The sequence below is a fragment of the Eupeodes corollae genome, chromosome 1, assembly GCF_945859685.1.
Source record: "Eupeodes corollae chromosome 1, idEupCoro1.1, whole genome shotgun sequence".
Lineage (NCBI taxonomy): Eukaryota > Metazoa > Arthropoda > Insecta > Diptera > Syrphidae > Eupeodes > Eupeodes corollae.
The window spans coordinates 297,940,102-297,957,697 of NC_079147.1; the positions used below are offsets into that span (position 1 = coordinate 297,940,102).

The window sequence follows — 17,596 nt, forward strand, 5'->3', positions numbered from 1 at the left end:
AGTGTGGCTTCAGACAAGGAAATTCCACTATCGACCAAATATTCGGCAGATCTTGGGAAGAACCCAATAGCTTCAAATCGTTACCCACCATTTCTTTATCGATTTTAAAGCCGCGTATAACAGCATCCATAGGGAAGAGCTTAACAGAGCAATGTCTAGTTTTGGCATCCCTGTCAAACTTATCTGTTTGTGCAGAATGACGATGGAGAATGCTCGCTGCTCTATCAAGGTCGGAAAAGATCTCACCGATACATTTGATGTTAAAAAAGGTTTTAGACAAGGCGATGCACTGTCATGTGACTTCTTCAACATCGTTCTGGAAAGAATTGTGCAAAAGTCAACCGTCAACACTAGATTCACAATCTTCCAAATGTCCATCCAATTACTCGGATACACAGATGATATTGACATAATTGGAAGATCAAAGCGTGATATCAGTGGAGCGTATTTAAGCTTTGAGACGGAAGTGAAGAAGAAAGGTTTAGTGGTCAATGAGGGCAAGACCAAGTATATGCTGTCATCAAAAAAGGACACTGAACGACGACGTCTTGGACAAAACGTCACCATGGACAGCTATATGGATTAATTAAATTGATACAGATTTTAATTATACTTGCAAAAAAAATTTGTGCCGTTCGTTAACGAAAATTTATTAGAATTCAATAAATTGCGCTCGCACCCTTAACTTGATGGTTCTTCGAACGCATCTTTGATACAATAATCCGAAGTTCATTACGAAATTTAAAGAATTTCGTAGTGATTGCTGTAAATGAGTGAGTGCAAAACTAAAGATTAAAACTGACTTTTTCAAAGAAAAAAGTGAAATAAAAAATCTGAAAAAAACTTAGTAACCTCCACATATTATTTTTGCCGCTAGCCCAAAAAAAAAATGTTGGCCTCAACGAACTAACTTCTCCAACTTGTTTGGTCCCTAGCTAGATGTCTCCAGTTTCACGCCCCAATTGGGTGAGGTCACTTTGCACAATGAAACGTTTAAAAATAAAAAGAATTCTGAAAATTTACTTTTGAAAAATATATTTTGTAATCTACTTCACCGTTTTAGGTCTCTAGTAAAGTTTTATGTGCAAACTTGTTATCTTCCAAAACAGTGCACGTCTTATCAATATCTTCTTGACACTTACTTTTCGATCTGTCAAAATATTCTCCAAGCTTACAAATTTTCAAAATTTTCTGTCCATTAACGCATGTATAATATTGGTGGCAGTTGTCAGCATCTGCAACTACTACACCATGTTTACCAGCGCACGCTCCAACTCTCTGACCATTTTCAATCAAACACGTTCCATCATTTTGTTTGCAAAATCCCAATAAGTTGTCAAAACTTTCACCATTTCGACACTTTTTCGATGTGAGTTCACCATCTTCGTTGCACTGGTAGTATTTTCTACAATCACTGTGATCCACATAGTTTACTTTGGGATCGCTTGTGGAGCAATTGATTGTGACTTCAGTGATATTTTGACAGATGTCGTTAGAAGTTTTGTGACTGCAGCTGTTTTTAGTGGCATTGAAAAAATCACCATCAAAACATATTTCATGTCGAAGTTGCTCGTTTATGCATACATAGAACTTGTTGCAATTATGAGGATCCGGTATGATATCCCCATGCCTGCCGATGCAAGAATTTGAATTTGGAGTTATGCTTGTGTTGGTGATTGTTTCGTCAGTGAAATTTGAAGTTTTTAAAAGACCGTCGATACAAAGGCTGTCTATATCAGATATGCACTTATTGGAAACAGTGTCGAACATAAAGTCATCTTCACAAGCGATGGCCATTATTTTCCCACTAATGCATGTGTAGTATAAGCTGCAATACGTTTCGTGAGGATATTGTCTCACATTAGTTTCGTCGCAGTGGCACTTTTGTATGTCATTTTGACAGACGCCAGCATCAGAATCAAAATACTCTCCTTGTGGACAGCTTGACAATAATGCCGACATATCAACACATTTGTAAAATGTTGAGCAATCGAAGGGATTCTTTTGAATCGTTCCGTTTGAAACACTTTGACAGATGCTGTCATGTGTCATCCGTTTAGAGCCACACATATTTTTGTCATGTTCACATCGTTGGCTTTTACTATTGAAAAATTTCTCTTTGCCACAAACACCATCAATACGAATCCCATTTTCACAAAAATGAAACTTCGTGCAATCTATTTCATCTGAGAAATAGAATTCACTCCGTGGAATAACATTAGAACACTGTGACACTGGCATTAATTCACTTGAGGAGGTGTTCGAAACTACACATTTTTGTAAATCTGTATCAAATTTGAAATTTTGCAAGCAATTTTCTTGATGCCATCTATTATTCAAACGTTGGAAGAACTCCGAAAAGTTACTGAAACTAGGTTTTAATGATCTGTCAGTACAGTTGTGGCGTATTAAACCGTTCGAAGAGCATTCACCACTGTTAACAAGGCATTTGCTTAAAGAAATGTCAAAGTAAAAACCAGCCGGACAACGCACTGATAACCATGCATTGTTTTGGAGAATTTGGAATGCAGTGCAATCAGTTGGATTGAATTTTCTACCACTCTCCACATATTCCTGTTCGATGTAATCTGAACACTGTCTTTTGTTGTCTTGCATACAGACCCTTAAAGTTTCATTGAAATAATGTCCACTTGGGCAATTTTTGACAACCCAGCTCTCATTGATACAAAGATAATATGCTGAACATGAACTCATATTCATTTTCATAACTGTTCCATTGTTGCATGGCTGCTGGAGCTTGGAATTTGATTGACACAATCCATCAGTATTGTTGACACATTTTCCATGAGTTTGATTGAAATAAGTCCCTTCTGCACAGTTCAATCGATTCCATTTCCCTCCTAAGCAAACGTAATACGATCCACAATTCATTTTATCTGATTTGGTCGCATTTGATGGGCAAGAACTGTTTTCTGCAGATTTTATCCCACATATGCTGCTGTCAGAAGTACAGGTTTCTAGTTTACTGTTGAAAAATGTTCCCGGGGGACAAATCTTCACTTTCCATTCGTCGTCTATGCAACGATAAAATTCGGTGCAGGAATCTTCAGACTGACGAATGTTTGACAGATATTTTGAAGAACACCCTGTGGATCGTGGACTTTGTGGAAAGGCAATGTCGACTTTATCAAGTGAAACTTTATGTTCAGAAAGTTTTTTCGGCTCAGGATGATTTTGACAATGTTGACAGACCTGTCAAAAGAGTAAAATGGTCATGGTCACATGTGCAGCGTAATATGTGTGTTCCAGGCGAAATTCAATATTTTAATCGAATATTCCAAACTGGCGAAGTTAAAAATTTTTGTTGAAACCCTTAAATATTTTTTTTTTGTAAAGTTTTATAATGAAGTGAATTTAGCAAGAAAATATACTGAACTTCGCTTTTAGGAAATTTGTTTATTTATTGCAAATTTTTTCGTCATAATTTCTTTGTTAATATGTTTTCCTTACTATTTTATAATTATCGTTTTCATCAATCATTCGTAAGAAGCTACTCTTTCGAAGTGTCTCACTTCGCATCCAGCATTGACGTTTTGTGTCGGCTTGACAGCTTCCAGTTGTCAAATTAAACACTTGATCAATGGCGCACTGTTGAAGAATTGCAATTCGGTTGCTGCAAATGTAGAACTTGCGACAGTCTAAAGCAGGTGCTATTGTCTTATCAGGAACTTGACTGCAAATCTGGAAGATAAAAAGCTTTTATAAGATTACATTCGCCGGTATTTATTTGATAATTGACTTACTGCTGATAGTTCTTTTTTCGTTATTGCCATTTGGATTGGAACACAACTTCCGATGTCTTGACTGTAAATTGTATTTTTGGGGCATTTTTCCAAAGTTGCTACGCCTCGTTTGCACGATACAAAGGAAGCTTCATTTCTTGCATCAGGGAACTTTTCAATGTCCCCAGATTTTCCACATATCTCTTTGGGATTGAAGCAAGTTGCATTGAACACACAAGATCTTAGCTTAGGATCAAACGAAGCATAAGCTCCGCAATTTTGCTCAGTACTTTCTCCATCCAAGCAAAGGTAATACTTATTACAAACATTTCCCGAAATCATAGTTCCGTCAGCTTCAGTTGAGCAAATCTAAAACGAAAAACACGTTAGCTGCCATACTGTCAAATAAAGTGTCAAATCATATACATTATTGACAACGCGCTTGCGCAAAGCATGAACGCAGATTCCCTTGTTTTCATCGTATACGGTATGTGCTGGACATTGCTCGAAAATGGCAGCATTGTCCTTGCACACGTAGTAGGCATTAGCGTTTTTCCTCGAAGCTATCGTAAAGCCGTTGGTTTGGCCAATGCAGAGCTGAAATAGTTCATAAACCGTTATTTGCCTGCGTTAGAGCGCTACTTCAAAACATTTTCTATACTTACACCAGTATCAGGCATGCATATTAAACGGTCAGAGTCAAATACAGTTCCACTGGGGCAGCTAAGTTTCACAGGCTTCCTGTTGAAGCACGTGTAGAAACTTGAAGGGTCATTTCTAACTGGATAATTTACACCATTTGGTGATGACAAACATAAGTTTTCTTCACACAATGCTGAAGCTAAGCAAATTCCGCGGACTGCATCGTAGTTTGTTCCCTTTAGACATTTGCGAACGCCTTTAGTTAATCCATCTTGGCAAAGATAGAACTCATCACAGTTAGGATGGGGCAATTGTGCTGTACCCTTGGTGTTTTGACATACGTTGATACATTTTGCATACAAGTCTTGCTCGCAAAGACCAGTTCTATTATTGAACCAATTACCACTTCCGCACTGCTGAATAATGGCATGGTTTTCGTGGCATACAATAAATTGGTCGCAGTGTTCAGAATTGGGCAAGAATGTACCAGTTTTTTTGTTGGCACAGACATTTGGAATTTTCGTCCAACATTCCCCGCAGGTATCATGGACACATGATAGAGTTGTGCTATTGAAAAGATTTCCCATTCCACATTCCTGAGCAACAGGCATATTATTTTGGCAAACAAAGTATTTTTCACAAGCTGTTGGGTCGGGAAGAAGGGTTCCATCCTTAGCTCCTTGGCAGGTATTGCTTGGAGGCTGTACTTTCCAACATGTTCCATTAACGTCACGCACGCAGTACTTTTGATAGGCGTCGAAATAGTATCCAGTTCCACATTGTTGTTCAATAAATTTGCCGTCATTGCAGATGGAGAATTTATCGCATTCTTCAATATCAGCAATCATTTCGCCATTGGTGCAAGGCCAACAGCAATTGTTGGTATCGCGATCACAGGTTTTTGTGTCGTTGTTAAAGAAGTTTCCAGTGCCACAATTGCCTTTAACAAGATTTCCCTGGCTGCAAGTGAAGTACATGTAGCAAAACTCTGGGTTGTCAATTCGTTCTCCTTCGTTTAATCCATTTTCACAGTCACATTGTTCCTTGGGCCAGCACACTCCAGCAGTGTCAGGTTCACAGACCTTTGTGGCATTGTTAAATAAGTTTCCTGTTCCACAATTGCCCTTAATGATATTGCCCTGGCTACAAGTGAAGTACATAAAGCATGATTCTGGATTGTCTATGCGTTCTCCTTCGTTTAATCCATTTTCACAGTCACATTGTTCTTTGGGCCAACACACTCCAGCAGTGTCAGGCTCACAGACCTTTGTGGCATTGTTAAATAAGTTTCCTGTTCCACAATTGCCTCCTATAAGCACTCCATTATGGCATATTGAGTACTTGAAGCAAGACTCAGGATCGGCAGTAAACTGGCCATCCTTCAAATTATTTGGACATTCACAAGGAGCGGGCTTAGGCCAGCAAATACCGTCTGTATCAAGCGTGCAGCTTTTGGTCTCGTTATTGAAATAGTTTCCTTTTCCACACGATACTTCTGAAAGCTCGCCTTTAGAGCATATGTAGAATTTGTAGCAGCTATCAGGATGAGGGACGAAATCGCCTTCTTCATGGCCACCTAGGCAAGTGCAAGGTGTAGTTGGAGGACTTAAAGTAGTTGTGGAAGTTGTTGTGGATGGTGTCGTTGTTGAAGATTTTGTTGTTGTTGTTGTTGGTTTTTTGGTAGAAGTTGTTGTTGTAGAACGAGTAGTTGTAGTAGATGGTGTTGTGGTTGAAGTCGTTGTTGTGGGTTTTCTGGTGGTAGTTGTTGTGGTTGAAGTTGTTGTTGGTTTTCTGGTGGTAGTTGTCGTTGTTGTAGAAGGTGTTGTGGTTGAAGTTGTTGTTGTTGTAGGTTTTCTTGTGGTAGTTGTTGTGGTTGAAGTTGTTGTTGGTTTTCTGGTGGTAGTTGTCGTTGTTGTAGATGGTGTTGTGGTTGAAGTTGTTGTTGTAGGCTTTCTGGTAGAAGTTGTCGTTGTTGAACGTGTAGTTGTGGTAGTTGGTGTTGTGGTTGATGTTGTTGTTGTTGTTGGTTTTCTTGTGGAAGTTGTCGTCGATTTCGACCAGCATATTCCATTTGTATCTAAGACACAGCTCTGAGATAGGGCGTCGAAATAGTTTCCATATCCACAAGACTGTTTCACTAGTTCACCATTATAGCACATGTAGAACAAATAGCATTCACTTGGATGTGGTACAAACTGTCCATCTTCATAGCCACCTTCACAAGTACATGGTCCTTGAGTTGTAGTTGATGTTGTTGTGGATTTTGTTGTTGTAGTTGTTGGTTTTTTTGTTGAGGTTGTTGAAGTAGATGACGAGGTTGACAGTGGCCAACAAACTCCTGTTTTGTCAACTACGCATGTTTTTGTCACAATATCGAAATATTTTCCTACTCCACATGATTTCTCCATGAACTTACCATTAGAGCAAACCAAGAAAGAGTAGCAGTTAGATGAACTTGGAATCAGATCGCCATTTTCAAAACCACCGGGACATTTAATTTCTGTTGTAGTTGATGGTGTGGTCGAGGAAGTGGTGGTTGTTGGTTTTGGTGTTGAAGTTGAAGTTGTTGTTGTCGTTGATCTTGTTGTTGATTTTGTTGTTTTGGTCGGTTTTTGTGTTGTGGTCGTTGTTGTTGATTTAGTTGTTTTGGTTGGCTTCCTTGTTGTAGTTGTTGTTGTTGTTGTTGTTGAAGAAGATGAAGTTGTTTCTTGCCTCCAACATTTTCCATCAATATCTCGTACACAATTTTTACTTTCTTCATCGAAATAGTTTCCGTATCCGCACTCACCAGGAATAAGCTTACCTTGATAGCAGATCAAGTATGAGCTACAATTTGCACTATTGGCAACCAAATCACCATCCTTAGAACCATCCTCACAATCGCATGGCTTGGGCCTGCAAACATTTTCAACATCGGGGACACACTTTTTACTTTGATTGTCAAAATAATCTCCATCTGCACAGCTTTCTGCTACGAGTTCACCTTTGTTACAGACTAAATAACTATAACAGCTGGTTTCGTTTGCAACTCGATCGCCATCCAATAAACCTCCTGGGCACGGGCGAGCACAGTGAATACCGCCTTCATCACGCACACAATTTTTACTTTCTGCATCGAAGTAGTTTCCATATCCACAGTCACCGGGAATAAGTTCACCTTGATAGCAGATGAAGTATGAGCTACAGTTTGCACTGTTTGCAACTAAATCTCCATCTTGAGACCCATCCTCACAAACACATGGGTGAGGCCTGCAAATGTTTTCCTTATCGGGGACACACTTTTTAGTTACAACATCAAAGTAATCCTTATCCCCACAGGTCTTTGGTACCAGTTCTCCCTTTTTGCAGACTAAGTAACTGTAGCAGTTGTTCTCATCAGGAATTCGTTCGCCTTCCAATATTCCTCCTGGACACACTCGAGGTCTGCAAATGTTCTTATCATCACGGACACACTTTTTAGTTTCAACATCAAAGTAATCCTTATCCCCACATGTCTTTCCTACTATTTTACCCTTTATGCAGACTAAGTAACTATAACAGCTGTTCTTATCAGGAACTCGGTCGCCTTCCAATAAACCTCCTGGGCACGGACGAGGACAGTGAATACCGTCTTCATCACGCACACAATTTTTGCTCTCATTGTCAAAATAGTTTCCATATCCACAGTCTCCGGGGATAAGTTTGCCTTCAGTGCAGATAAAGTACGAGCTACAGTTTGCACTGTTAGCAACCAAATCACCATCTTTAGAACCATCCTCACAAACGCATCGGGGCCTACAGATATGCTCATCATCACGGACACATTTTTTGCTTTGTTTGTCAAAGTAATCTTCTTCTCCACAGCTTTCTGCAATAAGTTCGCCCTTTTTGCAGACTAAGTAACTGTAGCAGTTGCTCTCATCAGGAATTCGATCGTCTTCCAATAAGCCTCCTGGACACACTCGAGGCCTGCAGATGTTCTTATCGTCACGGACACACTTTTTAGTTACAACATCAAAGTAATCCTTATCCCCACAGGTCTTTGCTATCAGTTCACCCTTTTTGCAGACTAAGTAACTGTAGCAGTTGCTCTCAGCAGGAATTCGATCGTCTTCCAATAAGCCTCCTGGACACACTCGAGGCCTGCAGATGTTCTTATCGTCACGGACACACTTTTTAGTTACAACATCAAAGTAATCCTTATACCCACAGGTCTTTGCTATCAGTTCACCCTTTTTGCAGACTAAGTAACTGTAGCAGTTGGTCTTGTCAGGAATTCGTTCATCTTCCAATAAGCCTCCTGGACACACACGAGGCCTGCAAATGTTCTTATCGTCACGGACACACTTTTTAGTTTCAACATCAAAGTAGTCTTTATCTCCACATGTCTTTCCTACTATTTTACCCTTTATGCAGACTAAGTAACTATAACAGCTGTTAATATCAGGAACTCGTTCGCCTTCCAATAAACCTCCTGGGCACGGACGAGGACAGTGAATACCGTCTTCATCACGCACACAATTTTTGCTCTCATTGTCAAAATAGTTTCCATATCCACAGTCTCCGGGGATAAGTTTGCCTTCAGTGCAGATAAAGTACGAGCTACAGTTTGCACTGTCAGCAACCAAATCACCATCTTTAGAACCATCCTCACAAACGCATTGGGGCCTACAGATATGCTCATCATCACGGACACATTTTTTGCTTTGTTTGTCAAAGTAATCTTCTTCTCCACAGCTTTCTGCAATAAGTTCGCCCTTTTTGCAGACTAAGTAACTGTAGCAGTTGCTCTCATCAGGAATTCGATCGTCTTCCAATAAGCCTCCTGGACACACTCGAGGCCTGCAGATGTTCTTATCGTCACGGACACACTTTTTAGTTACAACATCAAAGTAATCCTTATCCCCACAGGTCTTTGCTATCAGTTCACCCTTTTTGCAGACTAAGTAACTGTAGCAGTTGCTCTCAGCAGGAATTCGATCGTCTTCCAATAAGCCTCCTGGACACACTCGAGGCCTGCAGATGTTCTTATCGTCACGGACACACTTTTTAGTTACAACATCAAAGTAATCCTTATCCCCACAGGTCTTTGCTATCAGTTCACCCTTTTTGCAGACTAAGTAACTGTAGCAGTTGGTCTTGTCAGGAATTCGTTCATCTTCCAATAAGCCTCCTGGACACACACGAGGCCTGCAAATGTTCTTATCGTCACGGACACACTTTTTAGTTTCAACATCAAAGTAGTCTTTATCTCCACATGTCTTTCCTACTATTTTACCCTTTATGCAGACTAAGTAACTATAACAGCTGTTAATATCAGGAACTCGTTCGCCTTCCAATAAACCTCCTGGGCACGGACGAGGACAGTGAATACCGTCTTCATCACGCACACAATTTTTGCTCTCATTGTCAAAATAGTTTCCATATCCACAGTCTCCGGGGATAAGTTTGCCTTCAGTGCAGATAAAGTACGAGCTACAGTTTGCACTGTCAGCAACCAAATCACCATCTTTAGAACCATCCTCACAAACGCATTGGGGCCTACAGATGTGCTCATCATCACGGACACATTTTTTGCTTTGTTTGTCAAAGTAATCTTCTTCTCCACAGCTTTCTGAAATAAGTTCGCCCTTTTTGCAGACCAAGTAACTATAGCAGTTGCTCTCATCAGGAATTCGATCGTCTTCCAATAAGCCTCCTGGACACACTCGAGGCCTGCAGATGTTCTTATCGTCACGGACACACTTTTTAGTTACAACATCAAAGTAATCCTTATCCCCACAGGTCTTTGCTACCAGTTCACCCTTTTTGCAGACTAAGTAACTGTAGCAGTTGCTTTCATCAGGAATTCGATCGTCTTCCAATAATCCTCCTGGGCACACTCGAGGCCTGCAGATGTTCTTATCGTCACGAACACACTTTTTACTTTCAACATCAAAGTATTCCGTATCGCCACATGTCCTTCCTACTATTTTACCCTTTTTGCAGACTAAGTAACTATAACAGCTGTTCTTATCAGGAATTCGATCGCCTTCCAATAAACCTCCTGGGCACGGACGAGGACAGTGAATACCGTCTTCATCACGCACGCAATTTTTACTTTCCTTGTCAAAATAATTTCCATATCCACAGTCTCCGGGTATAAGCTTGCCTTCAGTGCAGATGAAGTAAGAGCTACAGTTTGCACTGTTAGCTACCAAATCACCGTCCTTAGAACCATCCTCACAAACGCATTGGGGCCTACAGATGTGCTCATCATCACGGACACACTTTTTACTTTGTTTGTCAAAGTATTCATCATCTCCACAGGTTTGAGCTATCAGCTCACCATTTTTACAGACTGAGTAACTATAGCAACTGGTTTCATTTGCCACGCGATCTCCTTCCTTACACTTTGGCCAACATTTGCCGTCATAATCACGTTCACATCTTTTGCTTGCTTTGTCAAAGTAGTTTCCGGTTCCACAACTTTGAGCTACCAACTCTCCGTGCAAGCAAACATAATAGGAATAGCACTTGTCTTCGTTTTCAACGAAGTCACCTTCTTCGTAACCGCCTGGACAAGTACAAGGTTTGTCTTTGCAGCCGCATACGCCATTAATATCGCGAACGCAATTGTTGGTGGTAGTGTCAAAGTAGTTACCGACACCACAGTCGTCTGGAATTAGTTTGCCGTTATCGCAACGGAAGTAAGAACTACAACTCTCGTCATTTCCGATTAAATCGCCTTGTTTGTAACCGCCCTCGCAATAACACATTTCCCAGCACTTTCCATCTTCATCTCGCTCGCACTGTTTTGTTGAGCTGTCAAAAAGATATTGATAAGGGCAATTTTGTTCGACGAGTTTTCCCTTAGTGCACTCCAAGTAAACTGAGCAATTAATAGAACTGGAAATTCTGTCGCCTTCTGCTAAGCCTCCAGTACAAGGAGGGCTACTCTGAGGCCAGCACTTTCCGGTTGTATCTCTTTGACAGAGGTTCTTAGAAGTATCAAAATAATTTCCATATCCACAAGTTTTATGTATTAAATCTCCTTTGTGGCATAAATAGTAGGAATGACAGCTGTCAGGATCTTTCACAAGATCACCTTCCGTATAGTCTCCAGCGCACGTGCAAGGTTCTGGTTCTGGCGTTGATGGCCAACAAATATTGTCCACATCAGGCTTGCAAAACAAATTTTTGCTATCAAAATAACTTCCCTTTCCGCATGATTGCTCAACAAGTTTTCCCGCGTTGCAAATATAGAAAAGTGAGCAATTGGTCGGGTGGGCTGAATATGCTCCGTCCTCCTTACATTCAGATTGAGAGCAAGTATTTTTCGTGTCTGGCATGCAGTATAGTTTCTTAGTGTCGAAGTAACTACCTGGATCGCAATTTTGGCTTACAGGTTTTCCACCGTAACAAACTATAAAGCTTGAACATGAATTACTGTCAGCCAAAAATGTTCCATCGTCTCGATTCCGACACACATTCTAAAAATAAAAACAAAATTGGTAATCAAACAAACCTTTTTACTAGAATCCACTTTATGGTGTATACTCACTTCTTGAGTTCCTGATGATTTAATGGCATCAACACTGAGGACAACAGCAAGAACCGTTGTTAAAGTGACAACTGCAATTAAAAATCAACATTAGGTCTTCATAGAACTCAACGAACTAAATTTCACAAAAGCACAAATAATGAACACTTCATCACTACCTCTCATTGTCCTAGTTTTAAAATTATTCCTTTAGGTCTTTTGGTGTGGATCCTATTCAATTTATATTTATTCCTTAGTTAGTTGTACGCTCACGAGTATAATTCGAGGGAACTCATCAGTTTTTGGGAGTTTGAGGTCTTTTATATGATATCGAGATTGATGCCAGCAACCCACACCTCAATTAGGTTATCAGAGATTTTTTGGTAAAATTTCATGTCAAACAAGGAGAGCGGCACTTTGCGTCTTACATACTTTTATTTTTAAAGAGCTAATTGCTGGAACTATGGCTAGATGAGTTTTTATCGATAAATTAGTGTTCTACTAGAGTTTTCCTTGTCGATCTTAAATGTGTACTTTATCATTGTGTTTTTGACGGAAAAAAAGAAAGTATAATTTGTTATCAGATGAAGTTTTTTATAGTTATGACATTCTAGAGTCTTAGATTTTAATCATTTTGAGTATCAGTTTGTAGAGATGTTATATTGAGCGATAGCAAAAAGTATACAAGGTCAAAGTCAGTTAATTGATGTAAAGAAAGATGCAACTGACAGCTGCTAGAAAGAGTTCTTTCTTTGGACTACATTACAAAATTTAAAATCAGGGAGCATTTTATTATTTGTTGTAAATTTCGAGTCAGTTTTTGTTCAGATGTCCCATCACTACATACAGTGTATAGTTTTTACAGATTGAAAAAGGAAACAGAAGTGAAGAAGAAGCAGCTGTACACTTTTCAGGTGGATTTTCAGGTAGGAGTTCACACGGCGCATCATTCAATTGAGAAGAAACAGTCTGCCAGGCGAACTTAAGCTTTTCAACGTTAAAAATATTAAGCTACAATGTCGCCGGGCTTAAAAATAGATTATGATGAAAATAGTTATGAGAATATTTTCATAAATTACGAATTAGTATTTTTATCAGCTGTTTAGACCAGTGTATTTGGGAGAGGAAGTGGTGGAGAGCTCTTCGGATATAGGAATGAATGGAGTTCATTAGTATAAACGAAGTTCGAATTATAGAAATCAAATTAGAAGGAAAAATTCACCACATCAATCCAATTTATCTAAATTGTAGTCATTGGCAACGCGACTTCGAAAAACTGGAAGACCCTTAAATGCATTAGAACCAACAAATTTGGTGCTGATAGGAGACTTCAATGGAAGAATAGGCTTTTCACAAAATAATTTCAGTAGTGAAATCGACACATCATGATGAAGTATATGGAGAAAAAATTCTTAAATTAGCAGATGCTTTTGACTGTGGTGTATTGAATGGAAGCTGTGAAGGTGATCGTAGAGGAGAACTTACTTTTAATCGTGGTTCAGCATGCTCAGTAATAGATTATTGTTTAATTTCTGGAGATTGGTACTCGTGTTTTAACGATTTAAGAGTAGCAGTTAAAGGGTTTTCAGATCATATGCCATTAGATGTAACATTCAAAGTAAGATAATATTCAAGTGAAGCTGTCTGTGCCTGAGCTTCTTCCAAAACTTATATGGAGAGACGAATTCCGACCGATATTTCATCGAAATCTAGGAAAAGAGCTTCATTACCAGGTAACCAACAGCAGTTTAAGATTCCAGACGTAGAAATCCTAATTAATATAATCAAAAAAACAATACCACAAAAAAACATCAAGAAGAAACGTTTTAGAACAGAAGCAAAAATGGTTCGACAGTGAATGTTTGAGAGCTAGAAATGCAACTTTTGCTTTTCTGAAACTAGTAAGAACGACCAACAACTGTCAGGTCAAATTGCTATATGTACTACACAAGAAAGGAGACCCTGAAGATCCGACTTATTATAGAGGCAGTTCACTTCTCAACGCAGTATTTGGAGCAATACTGTTCAACCGGTTAAGCGAGTGGGTCGAAAACAAGCGATTTTGCTTGAATTTCAAGCGGGTTTCAGGATAAAAAAGGATCTGTATGACTTTTTTGCAGATTTCCTAACAGCTTTCGACTCAAACCCCAGAGAAGCACTTTTCTACAAACTCTACGGATACGGAATCTCTACAAAAATTGATATCTGTCATCACAGCAAAATGTTTCAAGGGTATGGGATGGTAAATTCCTCTCAGACGAGTTTGAAATTTCAATGAGCGTTAAACAAGGTTGTGTTCTTAGTACTCTATTTTTTGGGGGGAATTGTTTTGAGTGGAAAAAAACATCTCTGGCTTAATGTTTGCAGATGATTTATTCTTCCTATCAGAGATTATAAACGGTATGCAGCTAATGATAAACCGACTCGAACGCTACTGCAAAACCTAGAATTTATCGGTTAATCTTGCCAAGTCAAAAATTATGATTATGAGAAGGGGGGTGGCAGGTTTTCGAGGAGTAAAAAGACGTTTGAGGAGGAGGAGGAGGCTGGGATGCGAGCCACACTGATAACTTCCCATCCCAAACAATATTTCTTATACGATAAAATTAGTTTGAAGCCAATATTTATTTTTTGTAAGAAGCCTGTCCATTCGATTTTTCTCAACATTTTTCCAACTGTTAAAAACAATATTTCTTATAAGATAAAATAAGCTTGAAGCTTAAATTTCAAGTTTTTGAAAAGATATTTGTATCGATTTTCAATTTTTACGAACTTTGAGTAATGTTTTTTTCAGATTTTTATTTTTTATAAAAAAAATGTCAATTAGATTTTTCTCAAAATTTTATCAGATTTTAAAAACATTATTCTTCGTTGCACAAAATTGTTGTGAGGAGAAGTTGTATTGGAAGGAAAAACATATCACATAGAGCAAAGTATCAAATCTTTCGTACAGCTGCATTATCAATTCTCTTCTACGGAGCTCAATTTTGGGGATATATTTCCTTTGAAGCTGTGGAAAAATGTCTCCGTTTTTTTATACGGAATACTTTCCGCTGCCTGGTAGTTTACCAAATTAAATGTTATACTAAGAAACAGGTATAGCACCGCTATTTTTAGATACGCTAAAAATACATTTCGATTGCAAGACTGGTTCTCATGCAGCTGATACATTCTTGGGGAACTCGTGTTACTGAGGGGAACAAAAAATGGGCTAACGAATCTTCAGCAGATTTTTCAGTATCAACCACCGATAATAATGAAGCCATGAAGTTAAAATTCAAAGATTTGCTAAGGAAAGTTGGAAATATGATGATCTATTGAAGCAAAGTCGTCGCAATACAGAACCTACTACAACAAGCTGAATCATTTTTTAAATAGAAACACGTATTTCTTGGCACAAAATACAACAGAAAAAATTAGTATGCGATTTAAAATAAAAGTTAAAGTCATTGATGTTTTCCACTTTTTGGGAATCAGTCCAATACTCAAGGAATTTCGAAGGCGTTTCTTTGCAGTGGAGTCTCTTGGTCTAGACGAAGTAATCAAAATTTTGAATGGAGAGAGAGACTTTAAAATATTTCGAAATATAAATTAATCTAAAATTAGCTCTAATTGTTTATAGTCACTCTTTCGGTGCATTTTCAACTCCTCCACAAATTATCTGAGTTTTCTTACTTCGAATACTCTCACAAAACAATTTCTCTAAAGACCTCCAAGACTTATTAATGAATTTTAAATACACAAAATGATTTTCGATTTTCTTACAACTAACTAGCAAACATGTAATACCCAGGTTACTTACTTTGCTTCAGAACTCGAGATTCTTTTTAGGGAACTGAAACTGAGCTTGGAAGAAAACTATTTCATCTTGGCCGGTGACTTGAACGCAAAACATGAAGATTGGGGAAATCAACAAAGTAATTTAATTTGATGAATCTTTACAGCGTTGAATATGGCGTCGACCTGCTGGCTACTGAAAAGCCATCGTATTCAAGAAGCGGCTCCTATCTGGATCTTTTGCTGTACGTCACCAGACTAACAGTTACAGACAGAGTGGGTAATCACCCTCGAAACTGCTTACAGACAGTCGAGTACGACAGTGATCACTGCACACTGGCTGCTGTAATGCAGATTCCGAACGAACGTGTGGAATTGGAAGAATACGCTGCAACGCACTCTTACAATTACAGTAAGATGCGTTGGCCTCGTTTCACCAACGCCTTAGTAAGAGAACTTCGTTCGAGTGACATAGCCCCACCAAACAACAGAAACCTGACAAATACAGAAATTGACCAACATTTACAACAGATGGACGAAACAATAAAACGAACGATGGAACGAACAATTCCAAAGTACAGAGAACGGGACCAAATGGACGCTTACAGAAACGCGACAATTGACGCACTTACAAGACTCAAAAACTTGTACAGACGACTTACAGACCCACACGACTTGGAAGTTAGGACACTGAAATCGTCAATAAAAAATGTCAATCTGTTGATTAAGGAGAACTACAGGCTATCAATTAACAAGTACTGGGACCGCAAGATCCGGTCAGTTAACTCGAGCGACCCTAGTATGTTCCCTAAAATCAACAAGATATTCAGAAAAAAGAACGACAATGACCTTCCGAGTCTGAAACTCCAAAGAACCGAAGAAAACAGAGACGTACTCATGACAGCGCAAATAGACTTTTATATAATTGAAGATCCGAAGGAAAAAGTGGAGGCGGTGGGAGCTGCTTTCCAGCAAGTGTACAAGGTGAATGTTAGCATTTGCCCCAACCACGACCTGGAAAACAGAGCCCTACTTAATCACTTTTACCTTCGAAATGATATGACACAATGGCGATCTGAGAACCGCGGTTTCAAGCGGTTCAACGACGATTCCTTGGCAAATGCCATAATCGCCGAGCAAACGGGACCAAGTCCCTTGTTAGTGACGAAGGTTGAGCTTCAGCTCATCTTCAATTCAATAAAAAAACAAAAGTCAGCAGGTGTCGATGGTATATCCAACGTTGTACTAAGTCATTTACCGATGGAAGCAATTGACATTTACACCATACTCTTCAACAATGCACTGAATAATGTATATTATCCAGTGCATTGGAAGACCGCTGTGGTTCATCCTCTCCCGAAAAAGGGAAAGGACAACTCCAACCCATCAAATCTTCGGTCGATAAGTCTTCTTCCGAGCATCAGCAAAGTTTTCGAAAAAGTCATTAATAGGGCTCTGACTAAGTGGGCTGCGGACAACAAAATTATTCCGGATAAACAGTTCGGGTTCAAGGCGAGCCATGACACAATTCATGCTGCGTCTAAACTCGTTTCTGATATTCAATGGAATAAATCAAAACAACAATGCACAGGTGCTGTTCTGGTTGATTTGGAAAAGGCTTTTGACACCATATTGTTAGAGGGTCTTTACCTAAAACTGAGCAGACTTGGCATAAGCAAGCTGAAGCTGAAGCGTGTTTGTGATTCAGCCATAAATGTGAGAATGAGTTTGGTTTTTGCATCATTTCACGCACACTTTTTGCAGTTAGCTTATAGGCAATCTAACTGTCAGTCTGATATTCGCATCTTGTTAAATGAAGTATTTTTGATTTCAACATTTTACAAAAAAAAAGACTTCTTGGTGTCTTCCTCTTATCCAAACTAGCTTACTTCATTATGTTCTTAAAACTTTTTTGCATTAAGCGGCCCATAGA

The 17,596-nt window shown here is 39.1% G+C and overlaps 2 protein-coding genes across 2 annotated transcripts; both read right to left on the reverse strand.

The window, feature by feature from the left end:
- Window positions 1–1,059: 1,059 nt before the first annotated feature.
- Window positions 1,060–2,892, reverse strand: LOC129951717 (peritrophin-48-like). Its single transcript, XM_056064018.1, has 2 exons — window positions 2,343–2,892; window positions 1,060–2,285 (listed from the first exon to the last, which is right to left on the reverse strand). The coding sequence occupies exons 1-2, from the start codon at window positions 2,890–2,892 to the stop codon at window positions 1,060–1,062; spliced, it is 1,776 nt and encodes a 591-aa protein (XP_055919993.1).
- A 505-nt stretch (window positions 2,893–3,397) lies between these two features.
- Window positions 3,398–12,184, reverse strand: LOC129941219 (uncharacterized). Its single transcript, XM_056049798.1, has 6 exons — window positions 12,066–12,184; window positions 11,908–11,978; window positions 4,409–11,836; window positions 4,170–4,340; window positions 3,765–4,112; window positions 3,398–3,702 (listed from the first exon to the last, which is right to left on the reverse strand). Exons 1-6 carry the CDS (start codon window positions 12,070–12,072, stop codon window positions 3,454–3,456), a joined length of 8,274 nt encoding a protein of 2,757 aa, XP_055905773.1. The 5' UTR covers window positions 12,073–12,184; the 3' UTR covers window positions 3,398–3,453.
- Between the last annotated feature and the right edge of the window lie 5,412 nt (window positions 12,185–17,596).

Coding starts and splice junctions, on each gene's coding strand:
- LOC129951717 (XM_056064018.1), bottom strand. CDS start 2,892: ATGAATTGTGGATCGTATTACGTTTGCTTAGGAGGGAAATGGAATCGA. Junction 2,286..2,342: donor CTTTTCGGAGTTCTTCCAAC/GTTTGAATAATA, acceptor AATTTGATACAG/ATTTACAAAAATGTGTAGTT.
- LOC129941219 (XM_056049798.1), bottom strand. Junction 4,341..4,408: donor TATGCATGCCTGATACTGGT/GTAAGTATAGAA, acceptor GAACTATTTCAG/CTCTGCATTGGCCAAACCAA. Junction 4,113..4,169: donor GCAAGCGCGTTGTCAATAAT/GTATATGATTTG, acceptor TTTTCGTTTTAG/ATTTGCTCAACTGAAGCTGA.